Genomic DNA, 17,322 nt, shown 5'->3' on the forward strand with positions numbered 1-17,322 from the left:
GTTTAGTTTTTGTATAGAAAATCTTGGTTGATGGAAGATTTATGGCAGAAAAAAATTAATTGATATTATATTTGTTTCTGTAATTGGAAATTTGTTTAATAGTGATGTACATTTTTTTGGGTAGGAACAAATCTTTTTTATTTTTGATCATGTAAAATTTTTTAATTCTTCATTTTTTAGTTGAAGAATTGAAAATTTAAAATGAAGAATAATTTTACTTCCAAAAATACAGATATTAATAAAACTTGAAAGCAAATTAAACAAATGTTTGAAATACTATAAAAAATAATTATAGAGAATTTAAGAATAAAATTCTGTAATAATTTTAAAAGTAACAAATAAAGGATACTCATTTATGTGGTACAGTTTATAATATTTTATAATAAAGAAATAATTGAAACAGTAAAGTAAACAATTATGTTTCCTCGCTTTTTATTTTCTTTGTCTCGTTCTTTTTCTTCGTTCCAGAAATTTACAATTAAATCAAAGATTTTGAAAAAAGACATTGTCTTTGTTATCAAGGCTTAGATTACGTGTCACGAGAATCCGCAGACACTCGACGTCCATAAAGATAATTATTTATATATATATTTATTTTTTTTATAATCGTATGTATATATCTTCTTTCTCTATACAAGTCGATGCTTAAATGTACATACACGCGCTAATACGATTACATTTATACAGAATTTTCGTTCATAGATTTGTAACTCTCATAGAGAAATAAATTCCATGGGTTGCATAAAATTTCACGCTAAGATACCTTTGCCTCTCTTTACAATTCTAACCTTTTTCTAGTTTTTTTTTTTAGTAGGAAATTGATTTGGGTAAATTAAAATACGTTAATTGTGCCAGAGAAGTTATAATAGCAAAGTCTTGATATAAGCGAAAATAATTTACATGATATAAGCGAATAAATTATTGGTACCACGAGTATTACAGTACATCTGTGAAACAATGCCAATGCAAGTATAAAACTTTCTTATCTTTTATTTTTGTGTTATCAAACTTTTATCGATAGATTTTTCACATTTTTCTGATTAAAATGATACCAAACGTGATATAATTAAATCGTTTTGACAGACAATAGCGAAACAACGCTGCGATTGTGTTGGACTGCAAAGATCAAACCTGTTGCATTCTTTACAATACTAATATGTTGCTAACTATTTTATTTTCACTCCTTTTTTCATACAACCTTCTTCATCATATTTGTTTCATTTTTCTGATTGAAATGAGACCAAACACGACGCTATTCGGGACATATTTACTTATAATAACTTATTTAAACATTTCAGCAGTAATCTACGATTTCGACTGTCAGACGTATCACGTGATCCGAATAGAACCGAAGCGTAACGAAGTTACCCGACGTGTCACTCGTCCGTTTACCGCGAATCTTACTACGATAAAACTTCAATATAAACGCTTGAAATTACAAATAAATACGTTTCAAATTACGTCGTGTCTGGTCTCATTTTAATCAGGAAAATTGCACGAATATATTGGTAATAGTTTCATAAGAAAAGAATGAAAAATAACAAGTTTTATTCTTGCATTAAAATTGTCCTACTGATGTTACTGTTTGTTTACCTTCGGTTCGGACATTTTCTTCGCTCGCTTTTCTACACTTGGCTAACTTCGATCAATGTAGGAACTACATGATATAAGGAAACGTACACACTCGAGAGATTCGCTCATATCGAGACTTTGTAGTAAATGGGAAATATTTATAGCAGACCTTCTGAGAGGATTAAACGACCTTCGCTATATTGATTTGGTACGAACTTTACACAATTAGGGAACAGACTACAGATACTGATATTGTAAACTTAGGGTACATAATTTTGTGAGAGCAAAATGAGGTAAATTCCGACACAAAAATATGGAAGAGGAAAGTTTGAAATTTTTAAGACTTGTAATTTGATAATTTATTAATTAGAAAATTTAGAAAATTGAAAATTTCAAATTTTATAACTTTATAATTTATTAGTTTGTGTATTTGTTAATTTTGTGATTTAAGAATATAACAATTTTGTTATAAACATAAAACTTCAAAATTAAAAATTTGAAAATTTTTTTTCATTTAAAATTTAATTTCATGAAAATACCCACCACACTTTTATAATACAAAATTTCGTCCAAACCAATGCTACAAAGATCGTTTTACATAAAATTTCACAAAATGTCTACGTTTTATAAAACAAAACGAAATTGTCTGTGTAAACACATTCATCACATTTCCCGAAAGAACTCTAACTACAAATGATTAATACATAAAAAACATGTTAATAAGCTGTTATTTTCAATCACATTTCGCATGATCTGGCAGATTTCAGTAAACTCGCTGAGAAACGTATTTGTACATTCTGAAATAAATAAACTAAAAAATACAATGTTAATCGCTCTCTCATATTTTCCCTCGGATTTTTCATTCATCGCCATCGAACTCCGATATTCAGCGCTATCTCTTCTACCACGATTTACAAAGTGTAAATTTATTATTTTATTTCTATGTACAGTGAACGTGAGTATTGAAAAAATAAATCATATTCTTCGTCGGGGAGCACAAGACAATTCTCCCTACGGACGAAACTTCGCTTTTTGTCCTTCGGAGTATTGTCTGCGATACTCTCGCTTGAAAATACAATTTTCATCAATTTACACGTGGAAAGTAATGGGTAAATATGTCGAATAGGGGACCACGTTATTGACCTTGATAAATATTATGAACACCCTCCTTAACTTTTTCTTGTAACTGTTGATTAAAAAGTTATTAACAAAAAACAGATTGCGTCGCCATTTTCTTTATAAATCGCACGAAGTATACTTCATTTAGGTTAGAATATTTTAGAGAAAAATTAAAATGGAGATGAAGTTAGGTTTGGTTATGTAATTAGTATATTTTACTGAAACTGACATAACCTCATTTCTATTTTGTAATCATTATTATATATTATACAACTAACTTAAATTAGTTATATATTATATAAGTAATTAGTTATGTAACTAATACAAATTAGTATACTTCAATATTGAAATAAAGAGTAACATAACCTAACTTCATTTCCATCCAATCATAATTATGGAAAATGTCAAGGTAAGATTAGGTTAGATTAGTTATATATTACATGGCTGATTATTTATGTGTTACTAGTTATATAACTAATCTAAATTAATAATTATGTTAGTCAGTGTATTCCAGTATTGAAATAAGCACTAACATAACCCAACTTCACTTCTATTTCACAATCACAGGAAATAAAAATGAGTTTAAAAGTTAGGTTAAGAAGTTTCTAGAAACATAATATAACCCCACTTCATGCAAAGATTAGGTTAGGTAAACTTGCAATATAACAAATTCTACGTATACAAATGAAAACTTTTCATCTAATGAGCTTAATAATCTAATTATATTGAAAGATGTATCTAAACCTTCATCAAAATTTTAGTCTTTATTTTATAAATAATTCTTGAGAATTATTGATAATAAATGACCCTGTAACAAACAATTCACAATTAGAGAAAGTTACTGTAGAAACTGGTATAATAAATATCAAGGTCAAGCTCACTGATCCCTTATTTCACAGATCTACCTAATGATACTTAATCATTATGGTAATTCATTTAATATTCCGTCTGTAACATTCATCAATCGGCAACAGACATATAACTCGCTTTATTCTACTCTCGTGCCTGTCTCCTTTCGTCTCTGATTTAAACATCGAACAAACACTCCACTTGTTCGATTCTTAAACCAATTTTCACCTAATTTGTACAAAGATAGCTTATCCATTTTCGTAAGAACAGAATTTCGATCCTTCTGAAATACAATTGTTATAAATATAAACTCGAGTTAACAAATTTAATGTAAAACACATTTTAATGTCGATGACGCACCTGGTGCGTCAGCATGTCGGATGCAACACGTTCGGAACAAAACACATACAAAGACAGTTTTGACGACTTGAAAAATAGAAATACACAGAAATGGAAGGTCTGGAATGATAAAGAGGTAATAGGTTAGGTCAGGGCCGTATGAAGATGTATTTTATGAACTTGAAAATATTCTTCACATCGTTTTATCGCGATTGAACTGCACCTGCTACCACGGGATCGAATGTGTTGAAATATGGAACAAAGCACCGGGTGCTGCAACGAAGAGAAATTTATGTTATCTGTCGATATTCGAATGGCTTTCAGGAAAATAATATCATGGCAAAATAAAAATAAAAATAGGTGGCTGAGATTAAAGTTGATATTACCTTCATGTTAAAGTTGAGATATTCAAGCTTTATATTAACAGTGATACAGTGAGTATTCTATGTTAATAGATAATAAATAGTAAAATAAAAAAATGGTGGATTTAATAGATTGTTTTTGAACAGTGAAGAATATGCAAATTTGTGATAGAAATGCGATAAACTCTTCAAATTTTTGTAGTTTCATAATAATTGTGTGATTTTTAAATAGATAGACAATTTTTTCTTATGTTTATACTGCTATACTTATGTATTTTATGTTGAATACTTGAATATTATCAGATATTATTCTGGTGTGATATATGTAATGCATCTGGTGCATCGTTATTTGATTGAAATCTGTAATCTGACTGTCCATAAAATTTTTTAAATTTCAAGTGAATGTTACTGTAATAGGAAAATAGACAAATTTTGTAAATTTAGTATTATATTTTGGGGATTTGGTTATTTAAGTATTTAAGGATTTAGGAATTTAAGAATTTAAGAATTTAAGAATTTAGGAATATAGGAATTAGGAAATTTAGAAGCTTGTGAATGTAAAAATTTGGAAATTTTTTCTTAAAAATTTTGTGAATTATGTAAATTAATAAACTTAGAATATCAAAAACTTTGTAAATTAGTAAACTTAAATTTTAGGAATAATAAGTTAACTTAGTTTTGGGAATATAAAGCCTTAAATACAGGTATAAGAAAAAAATAAATTACTGAGTTTGACATTTAAAACTTTAAGAATTAAATAATTTGAAAACTTGCACCATTAAAAAATTTACAAATATAAAAATTCCAAATTTTCCAATTTTTTAATTTTTATATTAAAAAACAAACTGCCATGGGTCATCCTACCATCACTGCCATCCACAAATGCACACCACAATCAGTTTCCCATAACTGATTGAACCACTCTCTCCTTCACAGAGTAATCAACACCCTCGTGATATAAAAGAAAGATAAAAGAAAGCATTAAATCACGGATCGAAGTTCCATCTTAGAAAATCTTCGTTTTATCCCTACTTGGCACTTGGTACCTACTACCTCTTCCCGCCATTTCCTTCGACAGAATTTTTCTTACTGCGATTAAAACTCTGAAGGAACGATCGATTCAAATAAAATTTGAGCCACATCACGATAAAATTTCCATAAGCTCAGTACCTTTCGTTGCGACTTATCCTTCGATCGTTCCATAATTTCTCGACCGAAACTGAACGTTGAAACTTTGAATTCCATCTTTAAATTGCAGGGCCGACCACAAAAGGCGACAAAGGGACCCCAAGAAAAGCAGACAATCACATATTCAATTATTTCATGAATATTTGTTCAATCTTATGATTTTAAAAAAGATGCGATGCTTTGTTATTATGAATTAATATAAAAATTTGAAGCCCTAAAAATATTTCTTACATTAGGGCCCATTTATGGGGACGTCGGCCCTGTCGTGTTTGTGACATCATAACCTCACTCGGTGATCCGTCATGATTGACTTTTACGCTTGATCCTTCGGCTCGCAACGAATTCACACGGGTTTAGAATTGATTTGATTAATTATGCGAGATACCGGGTTAGATCTAAAAATGTGGAAACAAACAAGCACCGACTTTCTTCGTTGTATAGCGGCGAAGAATTTGGTTACGAGGAAGGACGACTGGAGCGAGTACAAGAACAGGAAGTTAAGAATAAAGGACTCGATTAATACTCTTCCTCGAATTAAACTATCCGTATATACGATATTTCTGAATTAGTGTATTTCATGGGATTTTGAGAATCGTTGATTGCAGATAGGTATTTTGAAAATATTGTGATGTTAAGGTAAACTATACTAAAGTGGACTTAGTAAGTAAGGATCTTATGTTAGATGCTATTACTGTTTTGTACGTGCACTTATTTTGTAGGTTAATGAGGTTCATGGAGAAATGTCACTGAGGATAAAAATTTTTTAAATATCTTTTACTTTTTTTGTTACTTTAACTTTGATGATGGTTTTTAATTTCTTGAATTAAAACTTTTATGCTTTAAAAATTTTGGAACTACCAATTTTCAAACTTATAAATTTGCAAATTTGAAAATTTCTTAACCTGTATATTTGTAATTATTTAAACTTTATAATTTGTGAAGTTGTACATTTAAAAATTTAGCATTGTATGAACTTGTAAATTCATAAATTTACAAATTTACAAATTTATAACTCTATAAATCTGAAGGTATGAAAACATGAAATTTCCATATTTTTATTTTTACAAATTTCCAACTTCCGAAATTATAACAGGAAGTTAAATTTATTTTTAGCCAAATAATACTGGTTCATACAAGAACTACTGCCATACAAGAACTACTGCCATACTGTATGGAAACAATTTCTTTGTACAAATAGCCACAATTTTATCATCAGTTTTTGAGCACACCATGTCACTGTATTCTTGTTGAAAAATAGCTGAGGAAACTCCAATTTCATTTCACAATTTTCTAAAACTGATATGCTGTCAAAAACCAATTTTTTCAAGGTAAAAGTAATTTGTTTTTTTTTCAATAACCTGTTAATTTTTCAAATTAGTATAATTTATATAATGTAACACAAACTATATAAATATTGCTAATTTAATTGCGATAATTCTTGCAAATATAATACACAGCATTTAACCATCTGAAATGTAATATTTCTTTCTAAATGTTAGGTTATGTTTTTTTTTAATTAAATATGACGTATTTGCCGCAGTTTGTTAGGGATTTTATACGTTCTTTGTGAAATTGCGTTTTAAATTCCAATTAATTATTCTTTAGCAATGATTAATCATTTTTTAATGACATGTATTTAATTAAAATAATTGATTTATTTTATTCTTCAATCTCTACAAATTCATTTATCTTTAACATAAAGTACAGATTCACTAAATTGTACATACAAGTCAAGTTTCGAGGAGACACTGTACATCTGAAAATTCAAAATGGCGCTTTAGATTAAAGTGCCACTTCTTGTATAGTTTACCCTATTTTATAAATAACCTTCAAAATTATTGATTCAAAAAAGGACAATAATAAAAACTGGACATCTTCTGACCTTTCTAGCAATAAAAATTTTTTGTGGTATATGTTTCTTCAAGTTTTGAGGAAACCGAAATGCATTATTTATGATTATTTATCTTGAAAACGATGGGAAAGTTATAAAAACTTTCGTGAACTTCGAAAGAATGTTGCCATTAGCTGAACTGAATCGTCACTGTATTTTTAAAACGATGACGATCAGTAGAATAATTATAAGAATACATTTATTGTGATTTTATTTTATATTTGAAATTAGATTGATTTTGGATAATAAGTTTATACTACTTGTATCTACAAAGAAAACCATAAAATTGTTGTTGAATGAAAGCAAGAATCAATAATCAATTTACTATCATATTTATAATATTTGTTTGAATGAAATATTTATAAAAAATTATTAATTATATATGAAGACACATATTATGTAAAAAATGTTATTGCACAAAAGTGAAAATAAACTGTATATTTATATTAAACCGTTTACAATGAAAGAAATCTATATTTTAAAAAAAATTTAGTTTTGGGTTTTTTAGTCGTGGGAAATACAAAATTAAATTTTCAAATTCCTAAATCTTTAAACCTACACATTCCCAAATTCACAATCACTATGTATATTATTAATACAATATGCATTGCAGGTGTTTCAAAATTGTCTAAAAGCATTGAAAACCCAAAAATATCAACAACATAATACAGTGATCCTTCACAGTCTTCAAGAATGGAAAATGCAACGATAACTTGCAATACTAAGATTCTAGTTTTGTACATGCACAAGTGGCGCCCTCTAGAACGACATCAGCGTCAGGTCCGCCATTGTTGATCTTCTTCCCGCTTCAGACATTCTTTACACAAATAACAACCAATACAACTAACAATATGTGAAGTAAAAGAATATTACTGTTCAATATCATGGCAGTGTTTAATTGTATATAATCATGCATTTCTAACACTTCAAAATCAGTAGAAACATATCCCACAAAAACCTCTCGTTACCAAATCGAAAACTGGCAAATTTGTACCATCGTCTTTTACCATAAAAATATTCTCGAAAGATTGCTTCGGCTCAATCAACAATCTGTTCTATGTACACGAAATACGCTAATTAAGAGGTATCGTATGTATATAATAATATCCACTTCGCAGTGCCCTCATAAATATTGTCCAACATGGATTTCTATCGAAAATAACTCATATGTATTCGTCCTATATTTATTTTCTCATACGTCGCAATCATTTATCTCTCTCTATCGTACTCTTCCCACTTTAAAAATCTATAAACAATCAATTTTATTGCTAGCCTCGAGTCCCTCCTATCACGTACGAATTTTATTTATAATGAATCACTTTAATACACACATAGAAACGTTTAAATTGTCCCTGACTCTGCAGAGAGGATCTTTGAACAGATATCATTTTTTTCGCCCGACGTTTTGCTTCTCCTAGTTTTCTTTGTTTCTCTTTTCTCTTCTACCTACTACGAGCAGAATGGAACTTACTGAAAGTTCGCACACGGGGACTTAAACTACGTTAGTACTCGGCAGGACATTGTAGGAGAAGTGCAGAAGTCTTAACAATATACAGAGTGTCCATTAAATATTTGTTAATCGTTAAACCCTTAAGAAAACACAAATTAAATGCTAACACAATTTATAATAAAACGTCGCAAATGACTTTAATCATTTTTCTTGCAAATATGAAATGTGTATCCAATCTTTCTTTCTGTGTCTTTATGTTTTTTATACAGAATCGCTGACACAATTAAGAGACGCTTTAAAGATAACAATTTACAATTACTATTTTTTAACAAAAAGAAACGCAGCTTTAAAACTATGTATAACAGTCAGTAAAAGAAAATGTGATTAAAATCATTAAACTGCGACTTTCCAGCTCCACACAATTTCACCCCTTTCTAATTAAATTAACAAACAGGTAAAGAACAAAAAGGTGAAAACAAATTCACAAGATTTCCCAAGAATCTTTCAAATGCATGGACCGTCATTGCGGAGTGGTTTAGAAACCTCTGGCGGCAAAACTGAAAAGCTTTCAATCCTCGTTTAACCTGTGAGAAGACATCCACAAACTAGTTAATATTAAAACATTTTCTCATATTTTCCATTTCAAAATATTTTCTGTATAATACAGTTCTGAGATTTTGCAATTTGACTCTTAAAACTTTACAAAACATATTGTGTATGAAGTTTTATGACCCAAATTACAAATCAACATATACAAAGAACATTTAGAAAATGAAAGTGGGAAAAAATATCCAATTATTGGCACTTGAAGCTAATTCTTGTTTTATATTGCACTTAAAGTATGTATTACAGCTTCTGTAAAATTGAAGGTGTAAATTGTAAACTGCATCTCTTTAGATCTTTCAAATTATTTCCCACAAAATGTATAAAAATTTGCAAAAAAAGTTATAGTTATTATCTAAAACAAAGTATAATAACTAGTGTTATTAGAAACACTATCTGATATACATTTCAATTATTTTCATGTATTTGCTCTACATGCTTATTTTCGTATAAATAATAAGCACAAAGAAATACAATTTATAAGAAAAAGAATGCAAGTCTCAGTGCCAACCATGGACCCCTTACTCTATGAGAAAATATTTCTTCAAAATCTTTCATCAACTTCTCAGTTTCTCAGTTTCGCCGCAAGAGTTCTCCACAGTCCGCAGTAGTCTCGTCACTCCATTAGAGCATAAAGGCCGCATGCCCACTGAATCTACGACGGAGGAAGTTGATAAACTTCTTATACGAGTTAACCATTTTAGGACACTCTGTGCAAGAAGCCACAGATAAAATTAAATCTAAAGTTTCAGTAACCTTCATTTGCCCATTCCCACGAGTGCCTCGTCCATCAGCTCGTCGTCGGTGATGCAGGGTGAGGCGGAGTGGGGCGAGGGCGGGATAACCCTTGGCGAGGGTGCAGGACTCTTGACGATGTGCACACTGACGGAAGGACTGGCTGGGAAGGCAGGAGGAGGAGGTGGTGGCGTGTTCCTGCGCACCGAAGCCGCCTGGGTCATCGCCCTCTCGGGAATGCTCGTGAAGGTCAGGCTCTTGGCCACATCTTTCGGCGTGGAAAAATCCAGCAACATCTCAGCAGCCTCCTGAGACGTGGTCGTTGGTATCTCTGTACCGGTTGCTTTCATCGCGCCTGAGGAACCCTCTGAAGACACCACCGATAATGAAGCTGAACCCGAAGAGCCTCCGGAAGACGGGACTTGTTGCTGCTGCTGCGGCTGCGACTGCGACTGTGATGGTTGTTGCTGCATCTGCTGCTGCTGTTGCGGCTGCTGTTGCGACTGCTGCTGTTGCTTCTTCTCATCGGATTTGTACTTCGTCATGGTGGCATCCACCGGCTTGATACTCAGGTTCAAGCTCTCCGAGTTTCCGTTGCCAGAGCTCGCCGTGTTCGTCACGTTCTCGCTCGTTATCGTACCTGTCGTCATCATGGTAGGGTACACGGGTTTGCTAGTAGACTGCGCGTCAGAACCTTTTGGTAGAACGGCCATTACCGGACCACTGCCACTGTTCTCGTCTTTCCCAGTGGCGGTGGAGTTCAAGCTGCTACTTAAAAACTGCGTGTTACTCCTACTCATTGATGGCTCTTTGCACGTATCGCGAGACTCGTTTTCGCTCGGCTGCATCGAGAGATTCGTGGGTATGTCCATGTCATGTGTGCTGCCACTGGACAAAGCGGGAAGAAGGAGACTACCGGAGCTATCTGTGCCTAGGTTAATTACCGAGGTCGCGCTTGTCATCGAGAGATTGTCAGGCTTCGTTTGTACATGATCCCGTCTACCCTGGCTGGATTGATCCTCCGAACTCGTCTTCGATACGGATGACGAGGTATTCGATAACGCTTGTAGCTTTCCCTGTTCCGTCGTTTGCTTCGCTGCAAGATTGTCCAGAGTCTTCCCGCTGTCGGGAAGCATGGAGAGCTTATCTGATTTCTTGTCGGTGGAGTCCGTGTTAGCTCTAGCGGATAATTTGGGTATCTGAAATTTGGTATCTAACTGCTTCATCAGACCTTCGACAATGGGCAAATTCGACAGGCTCGTCATGGAAGCGTGAGCAGCCAACAGTTTGAAGGCTCGTTCGCTCTCGCTTTCCTCCCGCAGCCCCGAAGGACTCGATTTCCTGGTGTCTCCGATACCTTTCGAGGGAAATATACTTTTGTCACCGGACTTCGATAGCCGGGACTTGTCACGGTTTCGACTGAGATCCGTCACACCGGAACTAGCCGTCTTTGGGGAACTCGAAGAAGTCTTTGAGGACATAACGCCTTTGGAAAGCAATCCGGTGTTACCGCTGCCACCTACATTGATACCCCCAGCACCGTTACCGCTTCCGGAATTCGACCCGGAGATAGTCTTCAACGCAGACAGCATTTTTTGTCCTAACAAGGTTGTTTTACCTCCGCTACTGCTGCCGGAGCCGGAAGACGAAGAGCCAGACAACTTCGGGGACGTTTGAGACGGAAGCTTCTTCGATGCAGGACCGGAACTTACTCCTGGCTTCAGGCCGGTGTGCGTTTTGGGCGAACCGTTACCTGACATGGAGGTCGACGAGGTGGACGAACCAGAAGACGTCCCAGTCGGCACAGATGCCGAGGACGAAGACAGTTTCAGATTGGTGCCAGACTTCGAGTCCTTTGTGCGAGTTTTATTGATCGTTATTTTCATCCCATCGGAACTATGCTTCACCATGTACTCAGCAGGATTCTTCGTGTCTAACGAGGAATTCTTGCTGATGCACTTTCCCTCCGCGGTTTTGTTCGACGAGCTTCCAACACTTCTCTCCTTCTGGCCGCTAGAAGCACCACTTCCGCCAGTAGACGGTTTCGTCCCGCTGTTGCCGCTGTCTTCGGTGCAATGTTGAGCGTTCTTCAGTTTATCGATCACGGCGCTTAACGATCCTTTCCTGTTTTTCGCCTGTTGCTGAGCGATCGCCGACTTGCCGAGCTCCGAACTGCCGGATGGCGGTGTGCTACCGCCACTGCTAGGCAACGTGGATTGCGTTTCCCCGCTAGGAATTAATTCCAGTTGTTTTAACTTACCACTGGAGGACTTAGTTTTCGGGCTCTGATGACCGCTCGATCCACCGAAGGCTAACGAGGATGTCTTTCTCTCCTTCTCTCGATTGGAGTCTTTGCCCGACGACGAAGAGGAAGACTTTATCTTTGATTGTCCGGAATCGGTGGTTTTACTCGACGGAGAGTTGGCCGCGGATTTCAGCGCAGACATACTCGGTTTTCCAGTGCTGGCTGAACTGCCATGCTTCGGCGACGATGTACCGTGCTTTGGGCTCACACTCGCAGGTACTGGCGTATGCTTGGGACTACTGCTGTAGACCGGAGAGTGCTTTGGACTTTGCACTGGCTTGTTTGTTGACTGTTTCAATGTAGGACTGGACTTACCTACGAGAGCAAGTGGACTGGTATGCGTCGGAGACGGACTAAATTTTCGTAAAGTGGTCGCTGGTGACGATGGCCGTGAGCTTAAGTTCGGTGGTGATTCGGTCGGTTTAATGCTCACAGAGACCGGTTTCGACAGTGGGTCCTGTTTGGATGGTATCTTATCCGGCGGTGGTCCCATAGGACTGTCTTCTCTTTTGCGCTTACGTCTCTTTTCCAACTTTCCCTTATCCTCTGTCGACTTTCCCTTGGAACTTTTCCGTTCCCTACGCTCGTCCGTTAGACTTTTCGACTGTGTTGGGCCAGCTATCGGAGTTATAGTGATAGAATTCGGTAAAGTGGTCTGCGGCGATGACGCTATCGGTATTATTTCAATTCCTGGCCTCCTTTCCAAACCCATCCCCGTAAGTACAGAGTTATAGTTCGTAGTTTGACCCAAACTACTGCTTGAAATTGGCGTTATACTTACTGATGGCGGCACTAAGCTTTTGTTCTCTTCGAATATAATGGGGCTCTTTTTCTCTTCCCTTTTCCTCGATTTGCGGTCTCGTTTGATCAGCTCTTCCACATCTTGCAAATCGTGGACTTCCGTTATTTCGCTCTCGTTATCGATATCGTAGTCGGAACTTTTGTCCGTTCCCAAAATATCGGTGGGATCTAAGTTAGAAAAATCTAAACCGCTAGTTAAACTCGTGGCCGAGGTGGGCGTGGACGTTCTCGTTTCATTCAAATTTTCTCTGCCACCGGTTGGTGTACCGAGAGGCGTCGAATCTGAACTGGAGCTCTCTAACAATATTTCTGCGGTCTCGTCTCCTTTCCGTTTGGGACTCCGCCAAATACCGTCCGCAGTTTTTCTCTTGCGCGTTTTCTTTGAACGTTCGTTTATGGGATTAGATAATGAGTTTTTTGCTTGCCCAAGCAACGCTCCCAATTGTAGAGGATTCAGCATAGCAGTTGTGGTATCGGATTGGCCGGAATAAGACGGAAAACCGATACTATTCTCCGTTCCGGCATCTAAAAAAGACTGCTGCTGTTGTTGTTGTTGTTGTTGCTGCTGCTGCTGCTGCTGTTGTTGCGATGACTGTTGCCTTCCCATGGTTCCATTTCCGTTATTTAAACCGGGTTCTTGCTTGATTTTCGCTTCTCCATTAGTGAAATCAGGCATTCCTGAACCATTTTGATTATTCTGGTCTTTACCGGAACCGAGGTTTATATTGTAATTTCCATTTCCACTATTCAGGTTACTCATCGTGTTTAAGGAGTCGCGACTTTCCCATGATTTCATAAGAATTCTCATTGTCAGAGGTATACTCAGACACTTCTGTAAAACCTTTCCAGTCAAATCTGACGTCTGCTCTGTATTCGTTATGCTTATGCCATACAATTTACACTTTAGTGCAGAAATGTCTGTTAAGTCGAGCTCCGCCGTTGCCATTGTCTCCTCGAAAGGATGCTCCAGACTTACCGATATGTGTTGCCATGATAAAGCGCTCACTTCGAATATAGTCGCGTGTTCCGGATCTTGCCGAGCCATGGGTCTAACGCAACTACTGATCAAGGTATTGAATAGCGCTTGCTGTCGTAAGTATACCAAAATTTGTGGAACATGTGCCGGATGAGTGAAAGGAATGCTACACACTAACACACCCTCCAAGTTTTTATTCTCCGTCATGAAGTAACAATGCTGTTGGTCTGGTAGACTCTGTAACGAAACGCAAATTTGAAATAGTGAAGGTTAGGTTAGGTTAGTAAGTGTATAAAGAGTTTTACATACGACATAAAGTCCTCTATTGTTTCGACAGTCCAATTGACCCTCACTAGCATGTTGAATAATTAAACTAAGTAATGGATGGGGAGCAGATATATCTCCACATTCGAGCTCTGTCACTTTCTGTATTCTACGCACTAGTTCCATGCACATTGGCATCTTCTTGGCAAGCTTCAATACGAAGCAAGCGGGCAATACAGATGAATTTGTACCAGTTAATGGAGCATAAGATGGGGTACTAAAAATGATCTATTATTAGCCACATTTTAACTAAAGTGAATGTAAATATACTTCTGTTCTTTAAAGAGTTACAAACCTTTTTCCCGTTGGACTTCTATTTACAGTTATGATACTAGATGTAGGCAACTTATGAGCAGTCGAACCTTCCATACAAACTGTTACGGAATGACCAATCTTCCGTTTAATAACTATTTCTGAACTCAGCGCATCACAGGTACGATTCTCCTGATCTATCAGATCATACGGAGAAACAAAATATGTCAGTTTCATCGCATGACCGCCTCTTCTTCGCTCGAGGATTCCTAAAAATACCAAATTATTTTATTAAACATATTAAAATTTTATGCTTCTATTTTATAAATAAGTAAAGATACCAACCTACTGGGCTTTTATGAACAAGGTTAAAAGGTTCCTTTATAAATGTTTGCAATTGAGCTAGAATACCCAGATCAGCCTCTAACGACTGTAAAGCACTGAATGCTTTACATTTGACCTTCTTATCTGCATTTAATTGATATATTGAAGCTAAACCTTCTAATTGTACTGTAAAATCAAGGAAGTCCCCACGTGACAAGCAAGACACCAATACATCACAGCTCTGTAAACGTTTTGTTAAAATTAGTTAATTTTTAACACAAATTAGAATTCCAAATAATTGAAATACAAAATATTGCACCTGCTGCTCATTCTTTCCTTCATGATGAATTTTAACATCTTTAACTACACCTGATGGTTCCAAAAGAACTTCCAAAAAGAACATATCTGAGGAGATAAACAACTCAGTACCTGGTGGACCAGACATCATAAACTTTAAGCTGCAACAAAACCATTACACAAATATTGACTGAGACATTTAGAAGTATTTTTTATTCAATAATTAATGTATTAGTATTTACCCTAATTGCCTCGTCAAACTCTCCAAACGTTCCACCATAGATTGCAAAGATGTTACTTTTATGGAATGTTGCAAAGTATCCAAACATTTTTGTAGCTGACTTTTTTCGGCACTATCGATTGCGAACCTTTTATCCTATTATCACAAATGTTATTCATGAAAAACAATTCAATACTCCGTTAAGTTTTCCTTGATACTTACCAACATAGCCATACGTAAATTTTTTGCCGTTTCCACCAAAGATTTAAAGGAGGAGGCTTTAGAGCGTAACTTCTCCATAAGCAACTCCATCTGCCACTCTTTCCCCTTATCCATTGGTGAACCTCCAGTGGCAGAAGGTTGCCCACCTACATTACAAAAGATACATAAAAAGTTGCCTATTATTGTCCTAAAATTATTAAATATGTAAATCTTTTTGCAATAAATAAATTGAACATCATTTCACAGTTACAGTTATGTCACCATAACTGTATTAATATGTTGTATTTATGCAGAGTATGAAGATACAAAAATTTAATATAACATCCAAACTTTTTACAGTCAAAATAAAGGTTTTGTCCACATACGAATTTTTCGTTTATGAAGAGATAAAAGAAAATTTTGTAGATTCCATTAAATAAATTTTAAATTGCTCTCACCAAGGGGCTTTTGTCCGTTCGCAACATCCATGTATACCGTGGTGCTACACGGATGTTGAAATTTATGCCTATATTGATTATGTTCGCTGTTATAATATCACAACAACATTATTACACACTACATTGTGACAGGAGGTGTTATTTTCACCTAACCCACGTTTGATCACTTAACTGCTCCTAACCTTCACCCACAATATACTAACTATACTTAGAAGCCATACGTTTCTACTGTATAGGCGTTTTCATCCATAACATGTTTTTAAGAGGGGGAATTCTATGACGCTTTATTAAGGTCTGCTCTTTTACACCCTCTACAGTTATGCTTTACACATTAATATTCATTAGCATGTTTAAAACATCTGTACAGAAAATTATCGATTACCGTGAAACGCTAAACTTTTATTTATTATTTGATATAATTTCTTAAGTTCGTGCAAATAATACAACGTATTGCACGCAGGTTCGAAATGTGGTTATAAGTTTCTGTACAAAAGATAATTGCACTCATGAGGTATAATACTGTTTATATAAATTAACAAAGTTTATATAGGTATAATTATTAAATATGTATTACATCTGTTGCAATATCTAGAATGTGTTTTGGAACGTTGAACGAAGCTTTAAAATGCGTTTACAACGACATCTACTACCGCGTCGAAAAACAGAATTTTTTACGCATTCTTGCATAAATTTTTTAAAACAAAATGTGTGAGATTTTGAAAAATCTTCATGCACCGATATCGACCAAATTATGTAAATAAGCTTTTTTTTGCAGGAGAAGATATATGTGAGAATGGTTTTTGGTGACTTGAGAGAATATTTTCTGCCATTTTTGTCATTTCCTGTATCATCGATGAGGTACAGTGTAGAGTGAGAATTGTTGTGAATACATAATTCACATTTTGGGACCCACGAAATTTATTCTAAACAACATAAAATCAATAGTTAATTAATATATAATGAATGCGTAGCATATTAATTAATAAAATCGGTATTAATTGAATTTTTACGAAAATGGAACAAGTGGCGCCATCTCTTCTGCGAGCAGGGTGAACT

The 17,322-nt window shown here is 35.1% G+C and overlaps 1 protein-coding gene across 12 annotated transcripts; it reads right to left on the reverse strand.

Moving 5' to 3' along the window:
• Nucleotides 1-415: 415 nt before the first annotated feature.
• On the reverse strand, nucleotides 416-16,703 carry MED1 (Mediator complex subunit 1). Of its 12 annotated transcripts, none has more exons than XR_013039906.1 (10): nucleotides 16,267-16,701; nucleotides 15,830-15,975; nucleotides 15,630-15,763; nucleotides 15,410-15,548; nucleotides 15,112-15,331; nucleotides 14,810-15,035; nucleotides 14,500-14,731; nucleotides 5,661-14,427; nucleotides 5,412-5,486; nucleotides 416-4,152 (listed from the first exon to the last, which is right to left on the reverse strand). XR_013039906.1 is itself a non-coding variant. In XM_076537319.1 (9 exons), the coding sequence occupies exons 1-8, from the start codon at nucleotides 16,295-16,297 to the stop codon at nucleotides 10,132-10,134; spliced, it is 5,424 nt and encodes a 1,807-aa protein (XP_076393434.1). In that variant the 5' UTR covers nucleotides 16,298-16,703; the 3' UTR covers nucleotides 416-4,152; nucleotides 10,130-10,131. The 12 variants fall into 12 exon arrangements, 2 of the variants coding, with proteins under 2 accessions (XP_076393434.1, XP_076393433.1); XR_013039904.1 differs by having other exon boundaries at nucleotides 416-5,344; XR_013039907.1 differs by lacking the exon at nucleotides 5,412-5,486.
• Nucleotides 16,704-17,322: the final 619 nt, after the last annotated feature.

The sequence above is a fragment of the Megachile rotundata genome, chromosome 11 (assembly GCF_050947335.1).
Source record: "Megachile rotundata isolate GNS110a chromosome 11, iyMegRotu1, whole genome shotgun sequence".
NCBI lineage: Eukaryota > Metazoa > Arthropoda > Insecta > Hymenoptera > Megachilidae > Megachile > Megachile rotundata.